Raw genomic sequence first — 27,816 nt, 5'->3', positions numbered from 1 at the left:
AGAAAATCTACGGACTAGCATCCCTTACGAACGCTGCTGCAAAAATCCTCGACAGAATATTGGCAAACAGAATTCCACGGCATATTAAAAAGGATTATATGCCATGACCAAGTAGGATCTACTCCTGGAATGCAAGGATGGTTCAACATATGAAAGTCAATCAATGTAAATACAACCACATAAACAGAATAAAGGGGGAAAAAACTACATGATCACCTTAATTGATGCAGCACATGCATTTGACAAAATTCAGCATCCTCTCATAATAAAAATACTCAACAAGCCAGGAATAGAAGGAATTTTCCACAGTCTGATCAAGGGCCACTATGAAAAACCCAGAGCGAATGTTATACTCCATGCTGAGAGGCTGAAAGCTTTTCCTCTAAGATCAGGAATAAAGCAAGGAGGCCTGCTTTTGCCACTTCTATCCAACACGGTGCCGGAAGCTCCAGTGAACGGCACACGTAAGGATGGTGAGAGCAGTAAATTAATTCTACGCTACGTGTACATGCAGCAAAAAGCGTATTATACTGATCACAGTTCTATATGGCCATCAACATGACTTTTAACGGATATATGAATGAACATGATTTATTAGATCGGTCCCTCATCAAGAGAGTCTTCGGTTGTTTCCCAATGTTTTGCTATTGCAAAGAATGCTCTGATGAACATCCCTGTATTTAAAACTATGTGCGTTTTTTTTTCTGACTTAGTCCTCAGGGTCAATTCCTAGAAGTTGCTCAGTTAAAAGATTTACCTGGTTTTAAGGATTTTGATATATATCACACAATTACCCTACAGAAAAACCTACCGGTTTGTACATCCACAAGAAGTGACTGACGTTGGAAGAGGGGGTACCCTTGACTACATTAATCCTACCTTAGGTCCTCCTGTCCTTTGAAGGGGACCGCAGGAAAGAATGGTTCTCTTCCAGAGACATAAAAATTATGGTAGTTATGGGCCCTTTCATGAAGAGTCTATATTTCATGTTTATATTCTGCTGGAGGCAAAACTCAGAACTGTCCGTGCTGGACTTTCCACCTGTGGGCTCTAGATACCCTCCCCTCTATCAGTCTCCCCATGAACCTGACACTATGCCCAAGCCCCTCTCTCAGTGTTCTCTCAACTCAACTGGCTTGTGACTTGAGTGTTGAGGACTCTGTCAGTGTCGTTGCAATTTACGATAGGCCTGGTTCTGTATTTAGTGTAGAAAGCAAACATTGAAACAAACAAAAGAGACAACAAAAAAACCTCTCTGGAAACAGTCTCTGTATCCTTTTTTTTTTTTTTCCCCACATATATGGGAGACGGCCAGGAGATACAAAGTTCCTTAGCTTCTTTTAGCTTCTCCAAATCCATTCTATCTGTTCTTACGTAAATATCTAAAAGCCTGTATCTGGAAATCTTAATCTTTTTTCTCCCAGTACATAGCTAGATTTCTCGACAGAGAACACACTGGTGGTTGTCAGAGGGGAGAAGGGTGGGGGGCGAATGGGCAAAATGGGTAAGGGGAGTGGGAGATACAGGCTTCCAGCTATGGAGTGAATAATCAGGGGAATAAAAGGCACAGCACAGGGAGTACAGTCGATGGCATTGCAGTAGCTTGTACGGTGACCGACGGTAGCTCCCCTGGTGGTGAGCACAGCGTAACATACCGAGAAGTTGAGTCACTATGTTGCACACTCGAAACTAATGTACTATCGTGTGTCAACCACACTCAGAAAAAGTAAGCTAGATTTCTCCTAAGAGGCACCTCAGGAGATAGGTGAGGTAATTATCTGGGCTAAGACAAAACACAGAAGGGAAATACACAAAAAAGAGGTCAAGCCTGATTTTAACCTTATAAAAGTAAAATATGTACATGGTAAAACATTCAGGGGGGCCTGGGTGGCTCAGTCGGTTAAGCGTCCGACTTCGGCTCAGGTCGTGATCTCACGGTTTGCGGGTTCGAGCCCTGCGTCGGGCTCTGTGCTGACAGCCTGGAGCCGGGAGCCTGCTTCGGGTTCTGTGTCTTCCTCTCTTTCTGCTCCTCCACAGCTCACACTCTGTCTCTTTCTCTCTCAAAAATGAATCAATGTTAAAAAAATTAAAAAAAAAAACCAACCACATTCAAACAGTACACAAGGGTATAGAGGAAAAGTAGAAAATTTCTTTCTATGTAAGATTCTGGTCCCTCTCCTCAGGGGTAAGCATGGTTAACAATTTTGTATGTATCATTCCGGAAATTTCCTAAGTATATACAAGTTATTGTGAATATCAATGTTTGCACAAATGTGATCATCCTATCCATGACATCCTGCACCTCACCTTCCCCCCCCCTCAATAAAGTATCTTGATAGGTTCAAACCAACACTTAGAAATCTATCTCAATTAAAAAAATTTTTTTAATGTTTAATTTTGAGAGAGAGAGCGTGCGAGCGTGAGTAGGGGAGGGGCAGAGAGAGACAGAGACAACAGAATCCGAAGCAGGCTCCAGGCTCCGAGCGGTCAGCACAGAGCCCGACGCGGGGCTCGAACTCACGAACCGTGAGATCATGACCTGAGCCGCAGTCGGACGCTTAACCGACTGAGCCACCCAGGCGCCCCTATCTCAACTTTTTAATGCATAGGTTGCCACATCCATTATATGGATAATACAATTTCTTTAGCCATATGGACGTTTAGATGGCTTCCCGGTTTTTGCTACATAAACCTTGCAGCAATGACCACCTTTAATCACACATCTTTATGGTAGCGAACACCCACAAGATAAAATCTTAAAGGTGACATCACTGGGTCCAAGGAAACGCAGGTTTTGAAATATTAGAAAACCTCGCCAAACGGTTCTTCAAATGGTCTGTGCCCTCCAGCGGAGTTTGTTCTTTGGCAAGGTACAAGAGTGCTTTTAATTTTCACTTTCACACATGAAGAAAGAAACAAGGAACTTGTAAAGCAACTGCTTATTATGTCTGTTGTCTACGGAGAAGGACTAAAATATTGTGCCTACGAATAACGTCAGGGGCCCAGCTGCCCGATGGTGCTTTTCCGCTAGCCCTCACGAGCCAGGTTTTCATGGGCAGCTTAGAGTAGAAAACTGCACATGCTGTTCAGCAAGCCTGGCTTTCCATTAACTTTCCATTTATAGTATCAGTTATGTGGCAGTGAGCCTAAGACTATCTGGCTGCAAGGAGCTAAAATCTTCCGTTGTCTTAACTTAATAAACACCACAAAAATTGCGAAGCTGCTAAGAGGTAGAGAGGTTTTGCCAAATATTAATGAATTCCAAATCTACTGGCCTGTCAACTTTTACATGTCTAAGGCATACGGTCAAGATAAAAGCAAGAGAGACAGGTGAGTCTACAAAGGGAAGACATCGTTTTCTTTTCTTTTTTTCCTTTGAGAGAGAGAGACAGAAAGAGGGCGCAGTGGGCGAGCAGCAGAGAGAGAGAGAGAGAGAATCCCACAAGGGGCAGAGAGAGAGAGAGAGAGAGAGAAACGGGCCTCACCCGAAGTGGGACTCAAACTCACGAACCGTGAGATCGTGACCTGAATCAAAGTCCGATGCTTAACTGACTGAGCCACCCAGGTGCCCGACATCATTTTCGGGGTAGGCCAGGACGTGTCTTTACCGTGGCCGTGAGCTTTCCACTCTGGCAATGCTACCTACTAGCTGCTAAGCCACTTGCATCAGAGTCGCTCGGTAAATACTGCCGTGGTCTGCAGATCCCGAACCGTGTAGGCCCCTTCCTACCTTAGAAACCAGCTCTCGTTCTGGGCACACCAGTGGCGACTAAGAACGGTCAGGCAGTCCCACTGTGCTTTTCCAAAAGTCTGCCTCGAGGAAACTATGCGTCTCTAGCAGGGAGCCTTTCTTGCTAGAATCTTTCTCATCCTGGCCTGGCAAGGCCTGCTGGGACGGATACCCTTTAGAGCAAGTCCCAAGGGATCTCTCCTAAATTTACTTCATTGCAAATGTAACTACCAAACTAAGGATATTTTATAATAAAATGCACTAAAAGCACTAGTATCATCTCCATTTTATTAAAGAGAAAAAATGAGGCACAGAGAAATTAAGTGCCTTCCCTACGGTCAACCAGCGGGCAAATGGCAAGAGAATGGAGATTTGAATCCTTCTCTCTCAGACTCCAAAGCCCCTGTCCTTTCTCTCTCTCTTTTTTTTTTTAATTTAAAAAAATGTGTATTTATTTTTGAGAGAGAGAGAGAGGGGGAGAATGTGAGCAGGGGAGGGGCAGAGAGAGAATCCGAAGCCGGCTCCAGGCTCTGAGCTGGCAGCAGAGAGCCTGACGTGGGGCTCGAACTCACGAGCCGTGAGATCATGACCTGAGCTGAAGTCGGACGCTTAACCTACTGGGCCACCCAGGCGCCCCTCCTGTCCTTTCTTTCAATATCTGGACAGGCTCTATTTCCAAACTTCTCCCCCACCAGCCAGAAAAGGAAAGAGTCAGGAGCAGTGTAGCATGCTTGGAACAAATAATGATTTCAAAATGCAGGGTCTATGTTACCTTGTCTGAATCCTGAATTATTTTAACATTCTCTGTACCAAATTTTTCACCATAAAGTTTAACGAGTCTCAGGGAAATCTCCGAGAGGCCGGTGAGCTTGGGTTCTTTATAGATGTACTCCTTCCCATCCTCTTCTTCAAAAAAAGACTATGGCAAAGTGAAACACACAATCACTTACAAATAGCACGAGCCGGCACGGCATTTACAGAAAATGTACGAGATAACTAGCAATAATATGCTTGAAATACATTTTAAGCGGTACCAAAAGCCACATGGGTACTGACCCTTTTAACTTCAAATAAATATGAATTTTCCGATTCACAGTCATATGGCCATGTACTTGGCCTGAAGATTTCCACGCTAGTGTTTTCTCATTCCCTGTCATACTTACCTATTTTTTGTTTGAAAGCTCTCAGTACTGGGTATTAAATATATACCTTAAGAGGTTTAACAGAAAATGAAACTGAGGGAGAAATTCAAATCTTCTACGTTGGACTCTGACCTACTGGATTTAGAGAGGGAAACCAAAGTGAGCGTCACACTTACAGAGGCTTCCGGCTGTTGTGTTAGCCGCTCTATCTAGACAGAAGGCAAGAACCAATGCCTGCTGCTATAGTAATCTAATAATTCAAAGGTGAATGTTTAAAAAGAAAAACAACTTTATGAACGAAAGTATACTTACTTGGCCATAAAAGGCAACTCTGAAGAAAGTCCCTAAAAGTCTTTTTTTTGTGTGCATGACCTCTAGAATTTTTGTGTAAGCTCCATGAAGAGTTCTATAAACTTGAGTAAGTTTCTGAAAAAGGAGAATATACAAACCAGCTTTATCTTTTGGTTAATTACTAAATGGCTAAGATAAATACACAGCGGCGGGGGGGGGGGAGGGGGTTGGGGGAGAAGCAACGCTATTTCCTTTTCAAAATGTGTTTTGGGGTCAGCCACACTCCCCTGCCCCTCTGTCACAATTAGACGAAATTCCTCAACAATGTCAAGGCTAAGGGTAGAAATTAAAATGGTCAATAACCATTGCTACTAGATGCGTATCTGTGGGTTTATTTCATTCATACCTCAATGGGAAGGCATACTTTAAGCCTACTGTATTATTGACTACTATTTGCGTTATATCTGAATTAGTTTAACTGAAAGAGAAGCCAGATGCTTTTTTGCTTGAGCCTTTAAGGCAAAGGCGAGAATTAAAAATTCGTGCAAAAACTTCTGGAGATAAAAATAAATGCAGATACAGTCAAGCTCAGAGAAACAGCAGACGCTGGGGGTAATTTCCCTCTCCCATTGTTGGATGAAGAAATAGGGTGGAGTGATGAGGAAAGGCTTGATTTAGGATGCTAGAGAGATCTGGATCCTTCCATTCTGAGGCATAGATAGTAGCCCCAGAAATACAGCAGACCACCAAGAGAAAAAAACAAACAAAATATGCAGATACAAAAATAACAGTATATGCCTCAGTGAGGACTGCTTTTATGCAAGTTTACAGAAGTTTTCTTTTTTTTTTAATTTTTTAAAAATGTTTTTATTTTTGAGACAGAGAGAGACAGAGCATGAGCAGGGGAGGGGCAGAGAGAGGGGGAGACATAGAATCCGAAGTGGGCTCCAGGCTCTGAGCTGTCAGCACAGAGCCTGACGTGGGGCTCGAACTCACGGAGTGTGAGATCATGACCTGAGCCGAAGTTGGACACTCAACCGACTGAGCCACCCCATCTGTACACCCAGAAAAAGGAAGCACATTGTGCCAAGTACATTATCAAGAATGTGAAAAGCCAACCTACAGAATGGGAGAAAATATTTGCCAATCACAGATCTGATAAAGGTTTAGTATCAGAAAATAATAAAGAGCTCTCACAGTTCAACAACAAAAAGACAACCCAATTTAAAAAGGGGCAAGGCTTTTGAACAAGCATGTCTCCAAAGAAGATACACAAATGGCTAAGAAGCACATATAAAGATGTTCAAGATCCTCGGTCATAAGGAAATACAAATCAAATACCATAATGTGAACACACTTCACATCACACTAAGATGGCTTTCATGAAAAACCCAAAACAACAGGTGTTGGTCGGACTGTGGAACGTATACACTGTGGGTGGGAAGGGAAAAGGGAAAACGGTTCAGTGGTTTCTTAAAACGTTAAACATAGAATCATCCCATGACCCAGCAATTCTACTCCTAGGTATATGCCCAAGATAAATGAACACAGTTGCCGTGCAGAAACGTCGACACGAATGTTCACAACAGCAGCAACTCTCCGTAATAGCCAAAAGGTGAAAACGACCCAAATGTCTGTCAATGGATACGTGGATAAACAAATTGTGGCGTAGCCACGCAATTGAAAATCATTCAGCCATAAAAAGGAATGAAGTTGTGACAGACGCTACAACGTGGACGAACCTCTAAATATTATGCTAAGTGAAAGAAGCCAGACACAAAAGGTCACATCTCTATGAATCCTTTTTTAATGACACATCCAGAATAGGGAAACCCATAGGGATGGAAAGCAGATTAGTGGTTGCCAGAGGAGGGCGGGTGGGAGGGAGAGGAACCACTTAGTGGGTAGGACGTGTTTTTCTGGGGTGATGAAAATGTTTTGAAAGTAGAGAGAGGTGGCGGGTTCAGAATATCACGAATGCACTGAATGATACTGAATCGTACACTTTAAAAATGGTTAATTGTGTGTTACGTGAATTTCACCTTGATAAAAACGGGGAGCACAGACAGGCTGTGCTCAATTTGAGGGAAATCTTCCTTATCTTTATGGCTGCTGTCTCTGACACTTTTTCAGCCCGTCCCATAAAGATGCAGTGAAAAATGATATATCAGTGTCCGAGAAACAAGGACTACATCTCATGTGGAACGCTAGGGGATCTGCACAGACCTTTACAAGCCGACAAGGGAATAGGAGGAGTATCCCTATAGAAAACAGCGTTTCCTTTCATGTGTAAAGATATATTTTTCTTTCTTCCCTATTAGTTGATTGAGTAGCAAAATACTCCCTGAGGTTCTTTTTCTTTTTAAGATTTTTTTTTTTACATTTATTTATTTTTGAGAGACAGAGGAGAGACAGAGCACAAGTTGGGGAGGGACAGAGGGAGAATGAGACACAGAATCTGAAGCAGGCCCCAGGCTCTGAGCCTGAGCTGTCAGAGCCTGACGCGGGGCTCAAACCCACAAACGTGAGATCATGACCGGAGCTGAAGTCAGACGCTTAACCCACTGAGCCACTCAGGCGCCCCCTCCCTGGGGATGTAATAGCCTTATCTTCAAGCTGGTAAGAAAGCGGGTATTCTGGAAATTTTACAAAGGTTCTTAGGATGTCATGTTTTGCTAAAAGGGGCAATCATCTTGTGGGCTATTCTTTGCCACCTCTATGACCTAGGTTTAGTTATTAATAGAATCACTTGAACTCTGCTATGATTTTTCAGGCATGCCTCACATACCCCAAAACTACGGCAGAGAGAGAAAAGGCCTAGAACCTGGGAAGAAAAAGTGAGTTTGATCAGGGCCAGTCTGAAGAGAGATTAGAACAGTGCAGATGATATTAAATGTATGTGTTTTCCTTCTGGGAAAATGATGAAAGCATACTTGCTATACTTAAGGATAAATTGCTTTGCTTTTTTTTTTTTTTAATTTTTTTTGTTTTAACGTTTATTTATTTTTGAGACAGAGAGAGACAGAGCATGAACAGGGGAGGGGCAGAGAGAGAGGGAGACACAGAATCTGAAACAGGCTCCAGGCTCTGAGCGGTCAGCACAAAGCCCGACGTGGGGCTCGAACTCACGGACTGTGAGATCGTGACCTGAGCCGAAGTCGGACGCTTAACCGACCGAGCCACCCGGGAGCCCCCAAATTGCTTTGCTTTTTAAAAAAAGGGGTTGAGGGGCACCTGGGTGGCTTAGTTGGTTGAGCGTCAGACTCTTGATTTCAGTCCAGGTCACGATCTCACGGTTCATGGTACTGGGCCCTGTGATGGATTCTGGGCCGGGCGTGGAGCCTGCTTGGGACTCTCTCTCGTGCTATGTCACTCTGCTCCTCCCTTGCTCACGTGCTCTCTCTCTCTCTCTCTCAAAATAAATAAACATTTTTTAAAGAAGGCTTGGATCCTAAACCACCCCTTCCTAATACGATAGGCGTAGAAATTACGATTCAGACTCCAAGACTTGAATATAAAACCTGGGCCGGTGCCAACAGGTATTCCTTATACTACATTCTTTATTAATTACCCTTTACCAACAGCTTTATCTGACAGACTAAATTGGAAAAAAAACTCGTCACAGTAGGGCTACCAGCCCCTTTGGTCTCCCCATCGAACTGCAAAGAATCATAAAAGCCTAGGACTCTTCCTAGGACAACATGGAAATTCGATAGTTTTTTTTTTTTTTTAAGTTTATTTTCAGAGAGAGAGAGAGAGAGAGAGAGAGAGAGAGAGAGCGAGCGAGCAGGGGCAGGGGCACAGAGAGAGGGCCAGAGAATCCCAATCAGGCTCCGACGTGGGGCTCAAACTTATGAGATCATGACCTAAGCTGAAATCGAGAGTCGGATGCTTAACTGACTGAGCCACCCAGGTGCCCAGGAGATTCCATACCTTTATTAGGCGAAGGTTTGGTGAAGACAACACTGAATTTTTTATGCCCTGAGGGGAAGTGGAGGGGGAGGTGCTAGATTAAAATGTTTTAAGAACCACTTGTAAAATCTAAAATTTAATTTATATTCTGGATGTTTTACCCTCAATTTCCTTTGGAAAAAAAATTTTTTTTAACGTTTATTTATTTTTGAGACATAGAGAGACAGAGCATGAACGGGGGAGGGTCAGAGAGAGAGGGAGACGCAGAATTGGAAACAGGCTCCAGGCTCTGAGCGGTCAGCACAGAGACTGACACGGGGCTCGAACTCACGGACCGCGAGATCGTGACCTGAGCTGAAGTCGGACACTTAACCAACTGAGCCACCTAGGAGCCCCTGGAAAATTTATAGGAATATAAGGTAGGATTCCGATTTTAGGATGTCACAGGACTTTTAAGGATAGGAACTTTCAGACTGGACAAATGTGTCAACACAACATAGTTAAGTATCTATGTTCTACAATAAAATACAAATGCCATGATATAATTAACCTTTTATTCCTCAGAGGACACATAGTAGAGGGATAGGAACATAACGATGTTACCGTGTTTTCCGAGACCAAAATAAAATATAGTTTAGGCCAATGATGCAAATGTTTAGACTTTTTTTTTTAATGTTTATTTATTTCTGAGAGAGAGAGAGAGAGAGAGAGAGAGAGAGAGAGAGAGAGAGACAGGCAGGATCCAAAGCGGTCTCCAAGCTGTCAGCACAAAGCCTAATGTGGGGCTCGAACTCACAAACCTCGAGATCAAGACCTGAGTCGAAGTCAGAGGCTCAGCTGACTAAGCCACCCAGGCACCCCCCATGATGCGAATGCTTCCATTACCTACCTCAAACTCACGACGTTTCTCATAAATTGGAATGATCAACTTGGAGATCTCAGAAATGACTTCATAACGTTCTGCTTTCCATAAGCCATCCACACATTGTTCTAGCAACTCCAGCAAAACTTCCTGCGTTAAGGGCAAAATGCAATCAGGAATTAGAGGTGGTTTTAGAGTTTTGGCAAAGAAATTTTGAACCGTTTCAAGTTCGTAGAGAACAAACAACGTGTACAGAAGGGAGTATGCTTGTGTGACTCTATTTTCTAAATCAAACACTTGTAATGTCTGAAACTGAAACCACTCTTAAAAATATGAAATCAATATTGATAATAGTGAAGCGTACCTATGGATATCGTTTACTCACATAGTGAGGATGTTAACTGTACTTAGAAACGTAACCCATTAGGAAGGAGTATCTGTTTTCTTTTTTTTTCTTTTTTTAATTTTTAAAAAATGTGTTATTTATTTTTGAGACGGAGAGAGACAGAGCGTCAACAGGGGAGGGGCAGAGAGAAAGGGGGACATAGAATCTGAAACAGGCTCCAGGCTCTGAGCTGTCAGCACAGAGTCTGACTCAGGGCTCGAACTCACGAACCGCAAGATCGTGACCTGAGCCGAAGCTGGACGCTTAACTGACTGAGCTACCCAGACGCCCCCAAGAAGGAGTATCTTTAAAAGGGGATATATTATTTGTTCCAAACTGTATGTCTGATAAGGTAAATTCCCCTAAGCCTATAAATGTTCACAGCTTCCTTTTTATACTGAAGTTATATTTACACATAATGTAATAGAGTGTTCAGAAGACTGGACAACTTTCAAGCTGCTGTGTTAGTGATATACATGTTTACTAAAATGATGCAGTCTTGGTAAACAATGCTTCCTTCCTGACTGCTGGCCCTAAAGTTTGTGAGAAGGACAGGATGATAGCTCAAGACAGAGATCTCTGACCTTGCCGGAATGATAACAGCTGCTATAAGTTACTTTATGAACCTTCATCTCGACAATAAAAAGATGAGGCCCATTGCTGACACTATCTGTGAGTCTCAACAGCCTGTTTCTATTTTTTTTTTTTAAATTTTTTTTTTCAACATTTATTTATTTTTGGGACAGAGAGAGACAGAGCGTGAACAGGGGAGGGGCAGAGAGAGAGGGAGACACAGAATCAGAAACAGGCTCCAGGCTCCGAGCCATCAGCCCAGAGCCCGACGCGGGGCTCGAACTCACGGACCGCGAGATCGTGACCTGGCTGAAGTCGGACGCTTAACCGACTGCGCCACCCAGGCGCCCCTCTATCTATTTTTTTAATGTTTATTTATTTTTGAGAGAGACAGAGAGTGAATGGGGGAGGGACAGAGAGAGAGGGAGACAGAGGATCCGAAGCAGGCTCGCGTGGTCAGTGCAAAGCCTGATGCGGGGCTGGAACTCACGAACCTTGAGATCGCGACCCGAGCCGAAGTCCGTCGCTCAGCTGACTGAGCCACCCAGGCGCCACAGCTTGTTTCCATCTTAAAGAGACGTTCTTGAGGTTTACAGCGCTGAATGCTAAAACAGTTTTTCCTGTATGCCCTTTAGGCAATTCTGAACTCAACTTCTTCCTAATAACCTAGTTCTTTCGCTTGTGCTTTCTATCTAGCCGGGGGCGACACCCTACGAACCCTTAGCTAGAAAACCTAAGAGTACTTTTGACTGGGCCCTGTCATGGGGTGACTTGTGTCCCTCAAAAAGGGATGTTGAAGTCCTGACCCCCAGTACCTCAGAATGTGACTTTATTTGTGGAAACGGGGCCCCTGCAGGTAGAGTTAGTTCAGGTGAGGTCAGACTGGAGGAGGCTGGGCCCTTAACGCAATAGGAGTGATGTCCACACAAGCGGACAGAGACGCGCGGGGAGAACGCCACCTGACTCCAGGGGCGGAGCTGGGGTAACGCAGCTATGACGTCAAGGGACCTAGAGACCAGCGGCTACCACCGAAGTTAGGAAGAGGCGAGGAAAGATTCTACCCAGCGTCTCAGAGGGAACATGGTCCTGCTGACACCTTGACTTCAGACTTCTGGATGCTGGAACTGTGAGATAATGAACGAGCGCATACTTTGTTACCTCAGTTCCGGAAAACGGACACGCTCTCTCTTCACTCACCCTCCAATCAGCTCACCGCTGACTTCTGCCAGTGTTGCTTCCTCAACAGTTCTCAAATCTGACCCTTCCTCTCTATTTCTACTTTCCCGGCTAAAGCTTAAGACCTCGTTATTTTTTTCTAATCGATCTTCCTGCCTCCGGCCTTGGCACTTTTCAGTATGCGCCACAGGCTTCTGGTGAAAATGCATACCAGACCACATCCCTCTCCCCTTCTTAGAACCTCATGATGGCTGTTATCCCTTCCTTCAAAGAGCAAAGGACAAGCTCTTTCACTTGGCACCCAAGGCTTGCAATAGTCTGGCTGATATTTCTATAATCTTATCATTCACCAGGCCCAGCCTTGTACTTTATGCTCCAACAACAATGAACTCCTAGTAGTTCTCCTGAAGCACCACGGTGTTGTCTTAACTTTGTGCCTTTGCTCCTGTTGTGCCCTCTGCCCTTTCCTCCCCTTACTTGGTTAACTCCCTTAAGACCGCTCTTTAAGATCACCTCTTCTGGGATCCTCCTCCTCATGAATACAGAGGAGCAAGACACTAGATGCCTTTTATCCTACTCTGGTCATTCATCGGGTGGGTATCTATCATCATACTTGCCCCTCATCTATGTACCTGACTTTCCAAATAGGCCGGGTCTCTTCAAGGGTAGTGATGAGATCTTATTTTTATTGGTTTCTTTAGTCAGCAGTACAGTGGCGGTGCACAGATGGCCATTAACTGTTGCTGCTTCAATAAATGTATATTAACATTTAATAGCCAAATTAAAATTTCCAGTAACAGTGGGAAGGAAGAACTTTGGGGGTAATTAAAAATCTGTGACAAACTACCGGGTCCCAGGCATGTAGAGCTGGTTTACAATTAGGAAAAAAATTCAGTGTAATATAGAGAACAAAGCAGAATAAAAGAGAAACACGGTACCTCCAGTAATAGATGCAGAGGAAGCATTTGAAAAAACTCAACAGCCCTTCGTGATATTAAGAAAGAACTCTCCAGAAACAAGGACTAGACAAGACCTTCCTCAATCTGATAAAGGGCATCTATGAGAAATCTATAGGCTGAGTGCTGTTCTCATAAGTTTGAGAACGAGTCAAGAATGTCTTCTCTCGGGGCGCCCAGGGGGCTCAGTCGGTTAAGCGTCCGACTCTCGGTTTCGGCTCAGGTCACGATCTCACGGTTTGGGAGTTCAAGCCCCGCATTGGGCTCTGGGCTGACAGTACGGAGCCTGCTTGGGATTCTCTGTCTCCCTCTCTCTCTGTCCCTTCCCCCTGCTCACACACTCTCTCTGTCTCAAAATAAATAAATAAACTTAAAAAAAAAAATCCTGCTCTCACCGCTTGAATTCAACATTATGCTGAAGGTCCTAGGCAGCATGAGGCAAGAAAAAGAGAGAAAAGTCCTACAGATTGGCAAATATAAAACTGTCTGTGCAAATGCTATGATTGTATATATAGAAAAGCCTAAGGAATAAACAAACTACTAAAACCAATAAGCATACTTAGCAAGGTTGCAGATTATAAGATCAACATACACAAATCAACTGTAGTGGTATATATTAGCAACAACAAATTGAAAAATAAATCAAGCAATACTGTTTACAGTGGCAACAAAACATCAATTATCTAACAATAAATTCAGCAGAAGACTTCTGCCCTAAAAAATCACAAAATACTGTTGGGAGAAATTAAAGATAACCTAAATAAATATTCATTGAAAGACTCAATATTGCTAAGCTTGCCATTTTCCATGTACTCGTATATAAATTTAACAAAATCCCCCCAAAACTTCCAGCAGGCTCTTTTGAGGAAGTAGAAAAGATGAGTCTAAAATTTACATGGAAATTCAAAGGGTGTAGAATAGCCAAGATGAGTTTGAAAAAAACAGTTAGAGGGCTAACATTACCTGATTTCAAGACTTACAAAGTGAAAGCAATATCAAGATGGACAAACAGGTCAGTGCCGTAGAACAGAGAGCAGAAATAGGCTGCACACATACACAGAACTGAAATTTAACCAAGGTGCCAAAGGAATTCGATCAGGCAAAAGGAAAGTTTTATTTTCCCCCATAGGGTATGAACCATCTAAATGTCTACCTTGAACCTTGACCTCTATCTAATTCCATGCTCAAAAATGTATTTTAGATTACAGACTTAAATAAATTAAAAAAAAATTTTTAACGTTTATTTATGAGAGACAGACAGACAGAGTATGAGCAGGGGAAGGCCAGAGAGAAAGGGAGACACAGAATCCAAAGCGGGCTCCTGACTCTGAGCTGTCAGCACAGAGCCCGACGCGGGGCTCGAACTCACAAACCGTGAGGTCATGACCTGAGCCGAAGTTGAATGCTCAACCGACTGAGCCACCCAGGTGCCCCTATAGACCTAAATATAAAACTCATATCCAGGGTTTATAGAAGAAAATGTAAGGGGCGCCTGGCTGGCTCTGTCAGAGGGGCGTGCGACTCTTGCTCTCGGGGTTGTGAGTTCAAGCCCCATGTTGGGTGTAGAGATTACTTAAAAATAAAATCTCAAAAAAAAAAAAATAAAAAAGAAAGTGTAAGACAATATCTTTACAATCTGGAGGTAAGCAAAAAATTCTCAGACCAGACACAAAAAGAACAAACCATTAAAATGGGAAATTGGACTTCATCAAAACCAAACTTTTTGGCTCAATTAAATTAAAAGACTCAATTAAGCAATGAATAAGCAAATCAAAGATAAATTTGCACCACATATATCTGACACAGAACTTATATCCGGAACATACAAAAAATGTCTACAAGTCAACAATTAAAAAACGAACAATGCCATTTCTAAAAATGAGCAAAAGACCTGAACACACATTTCACAAACAAAGATATATGAAAGGCAAAGAAGCACATGAAAGAGTGCTCAACATCATTAGTTATCATGAAAATATAAATAAAAAAACACAATGAGATACCAATTCATGCCTAATGGAACGGCAAAAATAAAAATTAAAAAAAAAATCAGCAATATCAGATGTTGGGGAGGATCTCGACCAACTGAAACTTGCACCTGTTACTGGCGGGAGTATAAAACGGGCCATTCACTTTGAAAAACTCTTTGGCAATTTCGTAGAAAATTAAATATACAACTTCCCGGGGATCCAGCAATTTCACTCCTAGGTATTTACCCAAGAAAAATGAAAGCGTATGTCCACAAAAGGGCATAGATAAGGATGTTTAAAGCAACCTTATTCCTAACAGCCCTGAACTGGAAACAATCCAAAGTTCATCAACAGGAGAATGGATTACAAAAACAAATCAGATATCAATATAATGGAGTATTATTTAGTAATGAAAAAGAACAAACTTTTGATATACTCAACAACGTGGATGTATCTCAAAAACATTAGGGTAAGCAAAAGAAGCCAGATACAAAACGGTATGTATCGAACGCAATGAATACAGGCAAAACTCATCTATAGTGTGAGAAATTAGATGGTGGGGGAGGAGGGACTGACTGGAAATGGGCACAAGGGAACTTTCCAGGAGAATGGACGTGTTCTCTTTCTTGTTTCTGATGGGAAGTTACATGGGTGCATACAAGTGTCAAAGTTCATCAAACTGTTCATTTAGAAATGTGCATTTGACTGTATGCTAATTATATCTTTACAAACTATTGAAAATCAAAGGTCAGAAAAGTCATTTGAGAAACAAATTAAGTTTCACTATTATTGGTTTCATTCATGCGTTTAAATACAGGCACTAAATAGACAAACGTTTGTACTTTTCAATAAAACTCACAAATCAGTGTTGGTTATTTTTCCACTGGTGAGGGCATGAGGAGGAAGCCCTCTTACCTAAGCTGAAATATACAAAGGCTCTTTTGGAACAGGATTCTATCTGTATACATCAAATAAAATATATAAATTTTTACTGTAGAACACAAAAGAGTTCCAACAAATGTGTTTACATACAAAACAGATCGGAGTTCTTGACTGATAAGAAATGTTACCCGTCTCCTTGAGAGTATTAAAAAGAGTCAGGATCAAGGCTATTTCTTTCTTCCTTTTTTTTTAATGTTTATTTATTTATTTTTATTTATTTTTTTTTTAATTTTTTTTTCAACGTTTATTTTTAGGACAGAGAGAGACAGAGCATGAACAGGGGAGGGGCAGAGAGAGAGGGAGACACAGAATGGGAAACAGGCTCCAGGCTCTGAGCCATCAGCCCAGGGCCCGACGCAGGGCTCGAACTCACGGACCGCGAGATCGTGACCTGGCTGAAGTCGGATGCTTAACCGACTGCGCCACCCAGGCGCCCCAATGTTTATTTATTTTTGAGAGACAGAGAGAGAGAGAGAGAGAGAGAGAGAGGGAGAGAGAGAGAGAGGCTGAGTAGGGGAGGAGCAGAGAGAGAAGGAGACAGAATCTGAAGCAGGCTCCAGGCTCTGAACTGTCAACACAGAGCCGGAGACCGGGCTTGAACTCACAGACTGCGAGATCATGACCTGAGCCGAAGTCAAGACACTTAACAGACTGAGCCACCCAGGTGCCCCTCCCACCTCTGAACTTTGGTCCCTGCTACTATCCTCCTCTGTTAGACTGCCTCCAGAGTGTCCTCTTTCTCCACCCCTCTCTGATCATACCTCCTCTGTTTTACTTCAGCTCAAAGGCATCTCTCTCACCTTTGACTTTACATGGAGCACACTGAGGCCATTATTCAAATGGCATAGTCTTCTTTTTTTTTTTTTTTTTTTTTTACCCATTTCCATGTAGGTATATTAGCTGTTCAGGTTGATATTGGAGGTCAGGGATTAGCCGTATGTAATTATTTTACAGCTCCTATATCACCAAGCCCAGAGCCTTGTTCCTAAGTCAATACGTATTCATTGATTGACAACTAAAGCTGTTCTGCTACCCATAAGAAGTTGACGGCAGAAATTTTCCAGTTTAGAAACTACTTTTCTGCGGATACTGCTCAGCTGTTGCATCGTTAACTCTATTTTTTATGGAGATTTTTCCAAAGTATGTGGACCCTGATCTGGTTACTGGGATGGTAATTTGAAGATGATAAATACTGCCTCTCTAAAACCAGACAACAGGAACCGCTCCAGAGGCCAGGCTCCACATTCCAAATAGGGACATCTCTGCCCTGGGCAGTTGTAATGCTTACAGTTCATCAGCCCTTGGTTACCTTCCAAATTAAGTTAGCTGTAATAATTTTTTAATATAAATTTTAAGAAGTTAAACTTATATAACTGGCATTGCAGGCCCTGGAATCTTACCTCACTGTAATGGACATCCATCATTCCAGCATCTTCTTTCATTGCTCCTTCTTCATCTATATTGGGAGTTATTTTCTTGAAGGCTGAACATCCACTCGGGAATAATTCTGCATGCATAGAAAGAAGTGAAGTAAATTCATTCATTCATTCATTCATTCATTCATTCATTCATTCATTCATTTGAGAGACCGAGCATGAGTGGGGGAGGGAAAGAGAGAGAGGGAGACACAATTTGAAGCAGGCTCCAGGCTCCGTGCTGTCAGCAAAGAGCCCAGTGCGGGGCTGGAACCCACGAGCCGTGAGATCATGACCTGAGCCTAAGTCAGATGCTCAACCGACTGAGCCACCCAGGCGCCCCAGTAAATTTATTTTTTAAAAAGTGCTTTGTGAAGAACAGCCTTACGTGGACTGCTCACCCTGAAAAACAAACACAGATATTTTTGTGCCGGTCAAAGCCATTAGTGGCAATTTTCAGCTTGTAAAGAATTTTGCAAATTACTCCCATCTATGACACATTCTACCAGTCTTTTTCCCAAAAAGCGAGCTCAAGTTACTACTAACAAGTCAGGTTCATTCTCTGACCATGCATCATCCTCAGTGGCTAGTATAGTAAATGTTTCCTAGTGTAACTGACCGCTTTGATCCTGTGTGTTTCTTTCTGGTCTGTCACCTAACCAAAAAGGGCATGTACTTTTCAGGCAGCCAGGGAATGTGCTTTGGTAACCGTTTGTAGTTTCTAATTTTCCTGAAGAACTGGAAAAAGGAAGTGGGTTGGGTGGCTGGAGGAAGCCTAGCCTAGGACTTGTAAGAGAGGCAGAGAAAACATGTGGCAGGACTGAAGCGTCCTTGGAGAAAGGGGACAGGCCCTGGGAGAATCAGCACGCTTTCAGAGTTAGATTGCCTCGGTTCTATCACTAACGGCGTGATTTTAGACAGGCTTCTCTCTCTAGAACTGTAAAAAGCTTCATCGGCTACAAGATGGAGAGAATACCTACTTTGCGAGAATTTAAGGAAGTGCAAAGTGTGTGGGACGGAACCCAGCACCTAAGGAGTGTTGCATGAATTCTTAACAACCGAAGTTACCAATAAATAAATGAGCTTTTCCAAGGTTGGCCAATTGTGGCCAGCTGGTACAGTGAGTCTACAGCTGGACCCCTGGGAAGTAGCAAGTGAGCTGAAGCTGGGAACAGCTGCTGTGGGATCGTGGACCAAATGTTTGCCGTCAAGCAAGAGTTCAGGTATAGAAGGCAGGCTTTGTGGTTGCCCTACACATTCTGTGCATGTGTCCAAACACTCTTGGGAAAAGAAGAAGGAAGGTTTAAGAGAGTCAGGCTTCCCCGTGTTTAAGAGATTTCTCAGAATTCTGGCAGAAAGAAAGGTCAGGTATCAGGGCTGGGGTTTTGCCAGCTCCCCGGTCTAAATGAAGGCTGCACACACACATCATCTTGTAACATGCTTGATAGAGCGTGAGTTATCAAATAAGCATTAGGCAGATTCTCTCCCTGTTCTCTCTCTGTCCCTACCCGGCTCGCACTCCCCCTCTCTCGAAATAAATAAATACACTTAAAAAATTAAAAAAAAAAAAAGAAATGAAAATGAGATTTACTTTGACCCAATGGCCTTCAGGGCCATTTTTGTTGAAAGAAATCAGGTAATAAAAGACACTGAAGACAGAGCGGAACACGCCTCATTTCTGAAGATAAGCATGCCTAAAATGGTCTGTTAATAGACTTCGAGGCAAGTTCTGTTCAAAGTGCTGGACCACAACAAGACAAGGAACTTGCACCCGAACGTAAATCAATTCATCATTTCCTTCTTCAACTGAGTCTATGGAAAAAAAAAAAAAGTCTGCTAAATTAAATACACTCAGTGACATAGCTGATTTCTACTCAGGATAATACTCCTTAGCTTGTTGTGACCCAGTAACAAAGTTCTCAGATCGGCCACTCTTTGAATAGTGCGGTAGGAGAACTTTCTGAAATTTAGGAGACAATGTCCCACTTGATCAACTCTGCGAAGTCAAGAGCTAGGTGGTAGGGAGGGGGGCCCCCAAAGGTCCTCAACAAAAACTGTCAATCCCTGAAGGCCTCTGGCAGCTCGGTCCATGACTAGGGAAAAAAATGCCTGTCTGCTCTGAGACTTTTAAGTGATTCCCAAATCTAGGATTTTTCTAGAATGCTGTGATTTAGGGGAGGACAAAAAGGGGCACACTCCTGTGCCTGAGATCAGATGAGGCTCAAGCATCTTGGGAGAGATATTTTAAGTAAATTTTAAGTAGATTTCAAATATATATTTTATTTTATTTTTAATGTTTATTATTTTTGAGAGACAGACAGAAGGAGACACAGAATCCGGAGCAGGCTCCGGGCTGTCAGCACAGCACCTGATGCAGGGCTCGAACTCATGAACCACGAGATCATGACCTGAGCCGAGGTTGGACGCTTAACTGCCTGAGCCACTCAGGCGCCCCTCAAGTATGTATTTTAAGTATAAGGAGGGAAAATCATGTTTCTTCTCATAAACTGACAGGTCAATGCCCACTTTGGAGTTTGTTGTCTGCTTCATGGATTGTTAGCTTCAGAGTCCACTATACGTGGTAAGCGTGTTATCTGGAGTCCTATGCCTAATGACGTATCTCCACCTAGAGGAGAATATATCCCCCTTGTTTGCATAAGTTATTAGCACCCACCAAACTATCCAATGACATAAGGACCCTTTTCGTCGTGAGGGTCTTTAAAATGCTTGGGGAAATTTCTGATTGCCCTTAGCCCTAGAAAGACTTTTAGAGTTTTTTTTTGTTTATTAAAAAAAAAAATTTTTTTTAATGTTTATTTATTTTTGAGACAGAGAGAGACAGAGCATGAATGGGGGAGGGGCAGAGAGAGAGGGAGACACAGAATCGGAAGCAGGCTCCAGGCTCCGAGCCATCAGCCCAGAGCCTGACGCGGGGCTCGAACTCACGAACCGCGAGATCGTGACCTGAGCTGAAGTCGGACGCTCAACCGACTGAGCCACCCAGGCGCCCCTTAATGTTTATTTTTGAGAGAGAAGAGACGGAGTACGAGCGGGGAGGGCAGAGAGAGAGGGCGACACAGAATCCGAAGCAGGCTTCAGGCTCTGAGCTGTCAGCACAGAGCCCAACGTGGGGCTCAAACTTGTGAACGGCGAGATCGTGACCTGAGCCGAGGTTGGCCACCGAGGTGCCCTTCGAAAGATTTTTAGATGAAACCAGCTACTGAATCTGGAAGTGGCCAGTGTATATATCCCAATAGAGGGAGGCACGCATTTTGGGGATCTCCCATGGCGCTCTGTAGCATTATATAAGGTGGTCTTCAAGGGTCTGCTGTCAATCTTTCTGGTATATGACCTGGATTCCTGACCTTGCCCTTCAAAGCTATAGCTTCTGTAGTCCTGACTGCTGTCCTAGGGAAAGCAAGATGCACACTGTCCAAGGACAGACCATTACCTTGAGCACAAGTGTCCCAGGAAAAAATAAAAGCCGGGAGGCGTTTGGAGGGTGGGGAGGCAGTTCAACCCTTGGTAAAATAAGACTGCTAGTCAGAAGAAGGATAAGAGGTTAAAAGTCCTGAAGGGGGAGGGGAGGCAAAAGGCGGGGAGGGCTGTGATTGGCAAGGAGTCAGGAAATAAAAAGCCTGTGGAACTTAAGCTATCAGATCCTGGGTAAAAAGACTTGGGAAAGGGAGCAACATTACCCTATAAGGAATGAAAGGAACAGACTCTATGGGAAAGGAAATTCCTTTTTCTGGGTTGTTGGCGGGGGGGGGGGGGGGGGGGGGGGGGGAGGGGGGCCTCTAGGACCGAAGCTTTGCTGAGCCTTGGATGCCCAGTGGTGGTGGAAGGACGCAGACACCTGACTCTTGTCTTTCCCGGGTCAGAACAGTTGTGCCCTCTCTCAGGAAGAGGTACATCAAGTCTCGCCTCCAAAGAATGAGATCTAGAATACTTGGGGCAGGCGGGGGGGGGGGGGGGGGGGGGGGAGGGGGAAGGGAGGTGTTCTCAGATAGAACCGAAATAGGGACATTGAGACCTTTTTTCTTTTTAGATCCGTGGGGGTGAGAGTACCCAACACCCAGTAAGTATCACCACTTAGAGGGAACTTAGGTCAAAGGAAGAGAAGGGTATCCTTAAGGTCTCTCCGGGAGGAAGAGCAAGGGCTTTGGCTGACTGAAAGAAGGGTGGGGGCAGGGAAAACTGCACACCTCCTCCCCCTTTCCCGTTCAGTCCAGTGCTTGAAACATGAAAAAAGAAGGATCTAGAAATAAGCCATCACCGGTGTTTTGTAGTCAGCCCTAGGGGGCAGGGGCCCAAGCCTTTGCTTGCTTAGGCAACCACTCAATGGAACAAACTCTTTAAAAAAAAAAAACTCTCATCAGAACATCTGTTTCCAATATGTCAGCTGGTAAGTAGTATTTCATTTCATCTTGATTAAAAGAAGTGCTTCATAATGACTTCAAGAGAAATGGCTTAGGAGTTTGAGAAAAAATTTTTGCAATTGCTATGGCCAAGATTTAAAATACTTTCTAACTCTCCTTCCCTTTTGTCTTCATTATCAAAGGATGCTTAACAGTAGAAAACAAAGGGTTGTGGAACTGCTCAACTATTTTTGTGAAGTCTGTCTTAAGGACTAATAAAATCTTTTTTTTTTTTTTCAGCGCTGAACTCAAATGTTTGTTTTATTTACTCTGTAAATAGCCAGCTCTTATCTAGATCATGAAGTTCTCGGGCTAGATGACAGACAGGTTAACAGATTAAATTTTTAACTTGTGTTTTCAATTAATAGGGTCTATTGGTATAACTATCATAGTTTAATCAACTCATCACCAAAAGAAGGTGTTTTGGATCGTCTGAATGACTAAAGCCAAGGGTGGGGGCACCCTGAGGATTTTACTACTGCCACCATTTAAGTTTTTTTTTTTTAAGTTTATTTATTTTGAAAGAAGGCAGGGGGAGAGGGGGATGCCGAGACAGGGGGAGAGGGAGAGGGAGAGGGAGGGAGAGGGAGAGGGAGAGGGAGAGGGAGAGGGAGAGGGAGAGGGAGAGGGAGAGGGAGAGGGAGAGGGAGAGGGAGAGGGAGGGAGAGAGAGAGAGAATCCCAAGCAGGCCCTGCGCTGCCGGCACAGGGCTCGAACTCACGAGCCATGAGATCGTGACCTGAGACGAAATCGAGAGTCAGAGGTTAACCAACTGAGCCACCCTTAGGATAAGGTTGGCTAGTTTAAGCAAGTAGGATTTTCCAGGTTTAAAAATAAACGGGGCCTATAAATAAATACATGAACTCCTAAAGGTTAACATGTTTTGTTAAATGCAAAACATTCTTTTCCTACTCAGAGAGGGACTCTTTGCTTTATAGGAAGGATAACCTCTTAAACACCTTGGGGTATTAAGAAGTAAATATTTCAGCGGGAGGGGGATGGGCAAAATGGGTAAGGGGAGTGGGAGATACAGGCTTCCAGCTATGGAGTGAATAATCAGGGGAATAAAAGGCACAGCACAGGGAGTACAGTCGATGGCATTGCAGTAGCTTGTACGGTGACTGACGGTAGCTACCCTGATGGTGAGCACAGCATAACAAACCGAGAAGTTGAGTCACTATGTTGCACACTCGAAACTAATGTACCATCGTGTGTCAACTATACTCAAATATTTTTTATTGAGTTTATTTAAGTTTTTAAAGCACTATTTCCACTTACTGGAACAGGTCGCATTGTTTTGTGTACAGGCTAGCTGCCCCCAACTCATGTCCAACAAACCACAGCAATATTTATATTCTATTTTAGTTGCTATCTTGCCCAGTCTTGTATTTTCAAAGTTTAAGGACTGATAATGGAGATTAATAATTCTTGATTTTTGCCTAATTTTAAGTCTTTGTACCTATGGGGAAAAAAATCTAGGGAAATATTGTAACATATTTAACAATTTTCAACATCTAAAGGGTACAGTTTGATACTCTGTGGACATAAAAATCTTTCTGCAGATTTCTCTAATTAGAGAGAGGAGATAATACTACCCTCGTTTGTCGGAAAACTACACCTAAAAATGCATTACCGTGTTTTGAGTTCTTGTATCAGTTTATTTGGAACTGCAGATGTTCAATTTCAATATTTACTTTGACTATAATTTCACAGGCAGACTGGTGATGTAGGGAAAAAAAACCCTCAGATGGAGCCTTCTTTTGATAATTATTATTTTTCCATTTTAAAACCAAGTCTAGGCACTCAAAGGAGAACACTAGAGTCTACCAATTTCAAACACATGGGTTGTTAAATATTTCAGTACCAAACAGAAAGTGTTAATTTAAAATATAAGTGAAAAAGGGCCACCTGGGTGGCTCAGTCAGTTGAGCGCCTGAGCCTTGATTTTGGCTCAGGTCATGAACACATGGTTCCTGAGATCGAGCCCCGTGTCAGACTCTGCACTGACAGCGTGGAGCCTGTTGGGATTCTCCTTCCTTATCTCTCTGCCCCCCCACTCTCAAATAAATAAAGATTAAAAATAATAATAAAAAAATAGAAGTAAAATGAATCTACATGTTATTCATGATACCATGCTTGGGATGACTCTTTACATATAAAGAGGTTCTCCCCACATGGGTGGTATTATTATATGAGGCAATCGACTGAGCCTTAGATGTAAAATGGAAGCTATATAGTTAACTGTAGGAATTCAAAACAAAACAAAACGTGGCTGTGTTCTCCTAGATCAAACCAGAGTGATAAGGCTCCCACAAGATGGTTTCATTTTGCCCTGATGTTACTCATTTAACTACCGTAAAGGAAATAGCTTGGCCCTTATATGATAGATAGCAGAAGGTTTCTAACTCAACTATTTTACTATTTGAGTAGTTTTATAGTAGTCAACAATACTGGCTTTGGAAAGGGAAGCTTTCAGGCAGATTCCTGAATTAGATCTGCTGGATCCTGAAGCCCTTCAAAACCCCCGACTCCCTTTTTGTTTCTCCTTCCCTCGCCTCCCCGCCAGCTCTGTTGAGACACAGCTGAAATAGAACACTGTGTAAGTTTAAGGTGTGTGTGTTGATTTGATACGTGTATATTGCGAAATGAATGCCCCTCCCCACATAATTACCATTTGCGGGGAGATGAGAATATTTAAGATCCACTTTCTCAGCAACTTTCAGGTATATAATACAGTATTCACTGTCATCACTGTGCTGTACATTAGATCCCCAGAATTTATTCCTCTTCTAACTGAAAGTTTGTACCCTTTCGTCAACATCTTCCCACTTTCCCCACCCCCTAGCCTCTGGCAACTACCATTCCACGCTCTGCCTCTGTGGTTTCTCTGGCAACTACCATTCCACGCTCTGCCTCTGTGGTTTCGAGTTTTTAGATGCTACATGAAAGTGAGATCATACGGTGTTGGTCTTTCTCTTTCTGACTCATTCCACTTAGCATAATGCTATGCCATGCTATGCTATGCCATCCATGTTGCCCAAACTGGCCAGATTTCCTTCTTCCTTGTGGCTGAATATTGTGTATATGTGCCACATCTTCTTTATCCATTCTTATGGATCCATTTCACAGGTTTTCACGTTATTAATTAGCATCTCTTCATTTCGGCTTGAAGAACTCCTTTCAGCCTTTCTTGCATGGCAGGTGTAGTGGGGATGAACTCCCTCAGCTTTTGTTTGCCTGGGAATGTCTTTATCGGTCCTTCACTTCTGAAGGACAACTTTACTGGAGTCCTCTTGGCTGGCGGTTTTATTCTTTCAGCTCTTTGAATACTTCATCGCACTCTCTCTTTGCCTGCAAGGCTCTGCTGAGAAACCTACCAGTGGCCTTATGGGGGTTCCCTTGTCAGTTACAAACTTCTTTCCTATTGCTGCCTTGGGGTTCTTTGTCTGTTGATAGTTTTGTTATAACGGGTCTTAGAGAAGCTCTCTTTATGTTGAGTGTTTGGGGGATCTATGAGCTTCGTGAACATGGATGTCCAAATCTCTCCCCAGATTTGGGATGTTCTCAGTTATATTTCTTGAAATAAAAGTTTTCTGTCTCCTTCTCCCTCTCTTCTCCTTCTGGGACTCAAAGAATTCACAGATTGTTTCTTTTGATGCTATCCCAAAGATCACGCCCGGAGGCTTCTTTACTCTTTTTCATTCTTTTGTCCTTGTTCTCCTCTGATGAAACAAATTCAAAGGTCCTGACTTCCAATTCACAGATTACTTCTGTTTGATCCACTCTGTTGGCAATGCTGTTGCATTTTTCACCTCATTCATTGTATTCTTCAATGCCAGAATTTTTTTTTTTAATTTCCTATCTGCGTTTAACTTCTTGTTCTTGTACTATTCTCCTGGTTTCATTGAACTCTCTGTTTTATCATAGCTCATTAAGCTTCCTTAAAACAGCTATTTTGAATTCTTCATTGCAGATCTGCAGGACTTTGGCCTGGGTTACTGGAAGATTATTGGGAGCCTTTGGTGGTGCCATGTTTCCTTCATTTTTCCTGTTCTCTGAAGTCTTTTGCATGGCTGTCTTTGCATCTGAAGTAGCAGTCACCTCCAACCACCTTTACTGACTGACTTTGGGGGAGAAACACCTTCCATCTGCCCTGCTACGGAGTCTGTGGCTTTCACGACACTGGCTTCATACTTCTTGCTCCCTTTTGTGGCAGATTTTTTTTAATGTTTATTTTTGAGGGAGAGAGAGAGACAGAGTGGGAAAGGGGAAAGGGCAGAGAGAGGGAGACAGAAGCTGAAGCAGGCTGCAGGCTGCAGGCTCCAGGCTCCCAGCTGTCAGCACAGAGTCCGATGCGGGGCTTGAACTCGTGAACCATGAGATCGTGACCTGAGCCGAAGTCTGACGCCTAACCGACCGAACCACCCAGGTGCCCGTTTTGTGGCAGATTTCCGAGGCTTGTATGCCTTCTCTCCATCGTGCAACACACCAGGCCAAAGTGCTAAAGCTCAAGCTTGTGGTCTCTTAGTGGCCCACAGATGCTGGATGGCCTTCTAGTCGGCTGCCAAGGCTTGCTCTTAGCCACCCATCAGGAGCACACACAGGGAGCCGGCTACAGGATAAAGGAGTGCAGGGTTTAGATGCACAGAGCACTGGAAGTGCCTGTGGGCTAGGTGGGGGTGGGGGCAGGAATCCATGAGCTATGTGTCCCTAGTGCCTTGGGCTTCTAGATGGAGCCTGCGATGCGGTTAGCAGGATCCGCGTCTCTTTAAGGCCCTCTAAGAGTCCGATCTACTCCCACCTCTTCCTGCCCCTAGTCATGCGGCTCATGAGCCAGGTACCCCGGATGGGGCAAGAGAGAAATGCGTCTCTTTGGCAGGCCTTATACTGCTGCGGATGCCAGGGGCCCACTCACATGCTCCCACTTGTTCCCCACAGAAGAAATCATGGGCGAGAAGGTCTCTCCTGGCACGGAGCTGTGCCACCTTGGGGAAGGGGTGACATGAGTTCAGTCAAACCGTTCCTTTCACCCTCTACGATGCATCTGAACTTGTATTTGTTTTGCTCCAACGGCATGCTGGAACTTTGCCACGGGCCTCCTGGACGTCCACCAAGGTCCTCTGGTCTGTGGATGATTATCTAAGACGGGGCTCTCCAGGTGTGCTCAGACCACAGCTGAGAAAGGCTAGGGCCAGTTCATGAGCCACTACAGGGTCCGCGTCCAGGACCAAGGTCTGTCTGCCTATTGCCTGAGGCACAGGTGGGGGAGACTCTTCCCAGGTCCCTGGCTGTATGGTGCTGAATCCCACAGCTCCCACAGAGGCACTTTTGTCCGCAGACGGATGGCAAACTGCTGAGGGGGGGGATACAGAAACAAGGGGCATCTTACTTGGCCATCTTGCCGATGCGCTGACTCCCTTTTATTTGTTAGGATCATTTATTTTGAGAGAAAGAGAGAGCACGCAAGAGCAGGGGAGGGGCAGAGAGAGGGGGAGAGAGAATCCCAAGCAGGCTCCGCACAGGCAGCATGGAGCCCGATGAGGGGCTTGAACTCACGAACCATGAGATCATGACCTGAGCCGAAACCAAGAGTCGGACGCTTCACCGACTGAGCCACCCAGGCGCCTCCTGACTCCCTTTTCATATTGTTTTCTTTTTAATTTTTTAGTATTTATTTTTGAGAGAGAGACAGAGCACGAGCAGGGGAGGGGCAGAGAGACACAGAATCCGAAGCAGGCTCCAGGCCCTGAGCCGTCAGCACAGAGCCCGATGCGGTGCTCAAGCCCACGGATCGCGAGATCATGAACCCGAGCCGAAGTCGGACGCCCAACCAACTGAGCCACCCAGGCGCCCCCTCGCCCCGAGTCCCTGTTAATACCAAAGTATTGTTGCACTAAAGTGGCTATGGAGCTGTAACCTGTGTGCATTTTTGAAGTCGAGACGGATGAGGGGAAAACAAACGATCTGTATTCACCAGAGCTCCTCGTGAGCCCCGAGAAGAATTTAATTTGTGGCAGTCTTCCAGGGAGACGGTCTTGGAAAAT

The 27,816-nt window shown here is 43.9% G+C and overlaps 1 protein-coding gene across 4 annotated transcripts in view; it reads right to left on the bottom strand.

The window, feature by feature from the left end:
* DOCK11 (dedicator of cytokinesis 11) overlaps positions 1 to 27,816 on the bottom strand; it is a 199,805-nt gene that overhangs the window by 13,055 nt on the left and 158,934 nt on the right. For 3 of the 4 annotated variants that reach the window (XM_023249253.2, XM_023249251.2, XM_023249252.2), the window contains 4 exons: positions 17,340 to 17,446; positions 9,965 to 10,087; positions 5,185 to 5,298; positions 4,503 to 4,649 (listed from right to left, as the gene is read on the bottom strand). In XM_023249253.2, coding sequence (XP_023105021.1) covers positions 4,503 to 4,649; positions 5,185 to 5,298; positions 9,965 to 10,087; positions 17,340 to 17,446 — 491 coding nt within the window. The remainder of the gene's footprint in view (positions 1 to 4,502; positions 4,650 to 5,184; positions 5,299 to 9,964; positions 10,088 to 17,339; positions 17,447 to 27,816) is intronic. The other variant, XM_045051137.1, reaches the window with a different exon arrangement.

The sequence above is a fragment of the Felis catus genome, chromosome X, assembly GCF_018350175.1.
Source record: "Felis catus isolate Fca126 chromosome X, F.catus_Fca126_mat1.0, whole genome shotgun sequence".
In the NCBI taxonomy this organism is placed as follows: domain Eukaryota; kingdom Metazoa; phylum Chordata; class Mammalia; order Carnivora; family Felidae; genus Felis; species Felis catus.
The sequence above is the reverse complement of the archived record's forward strand: the minus strand, read 5'-3'. Positions and strand labels throughout refer to the sequence as shown.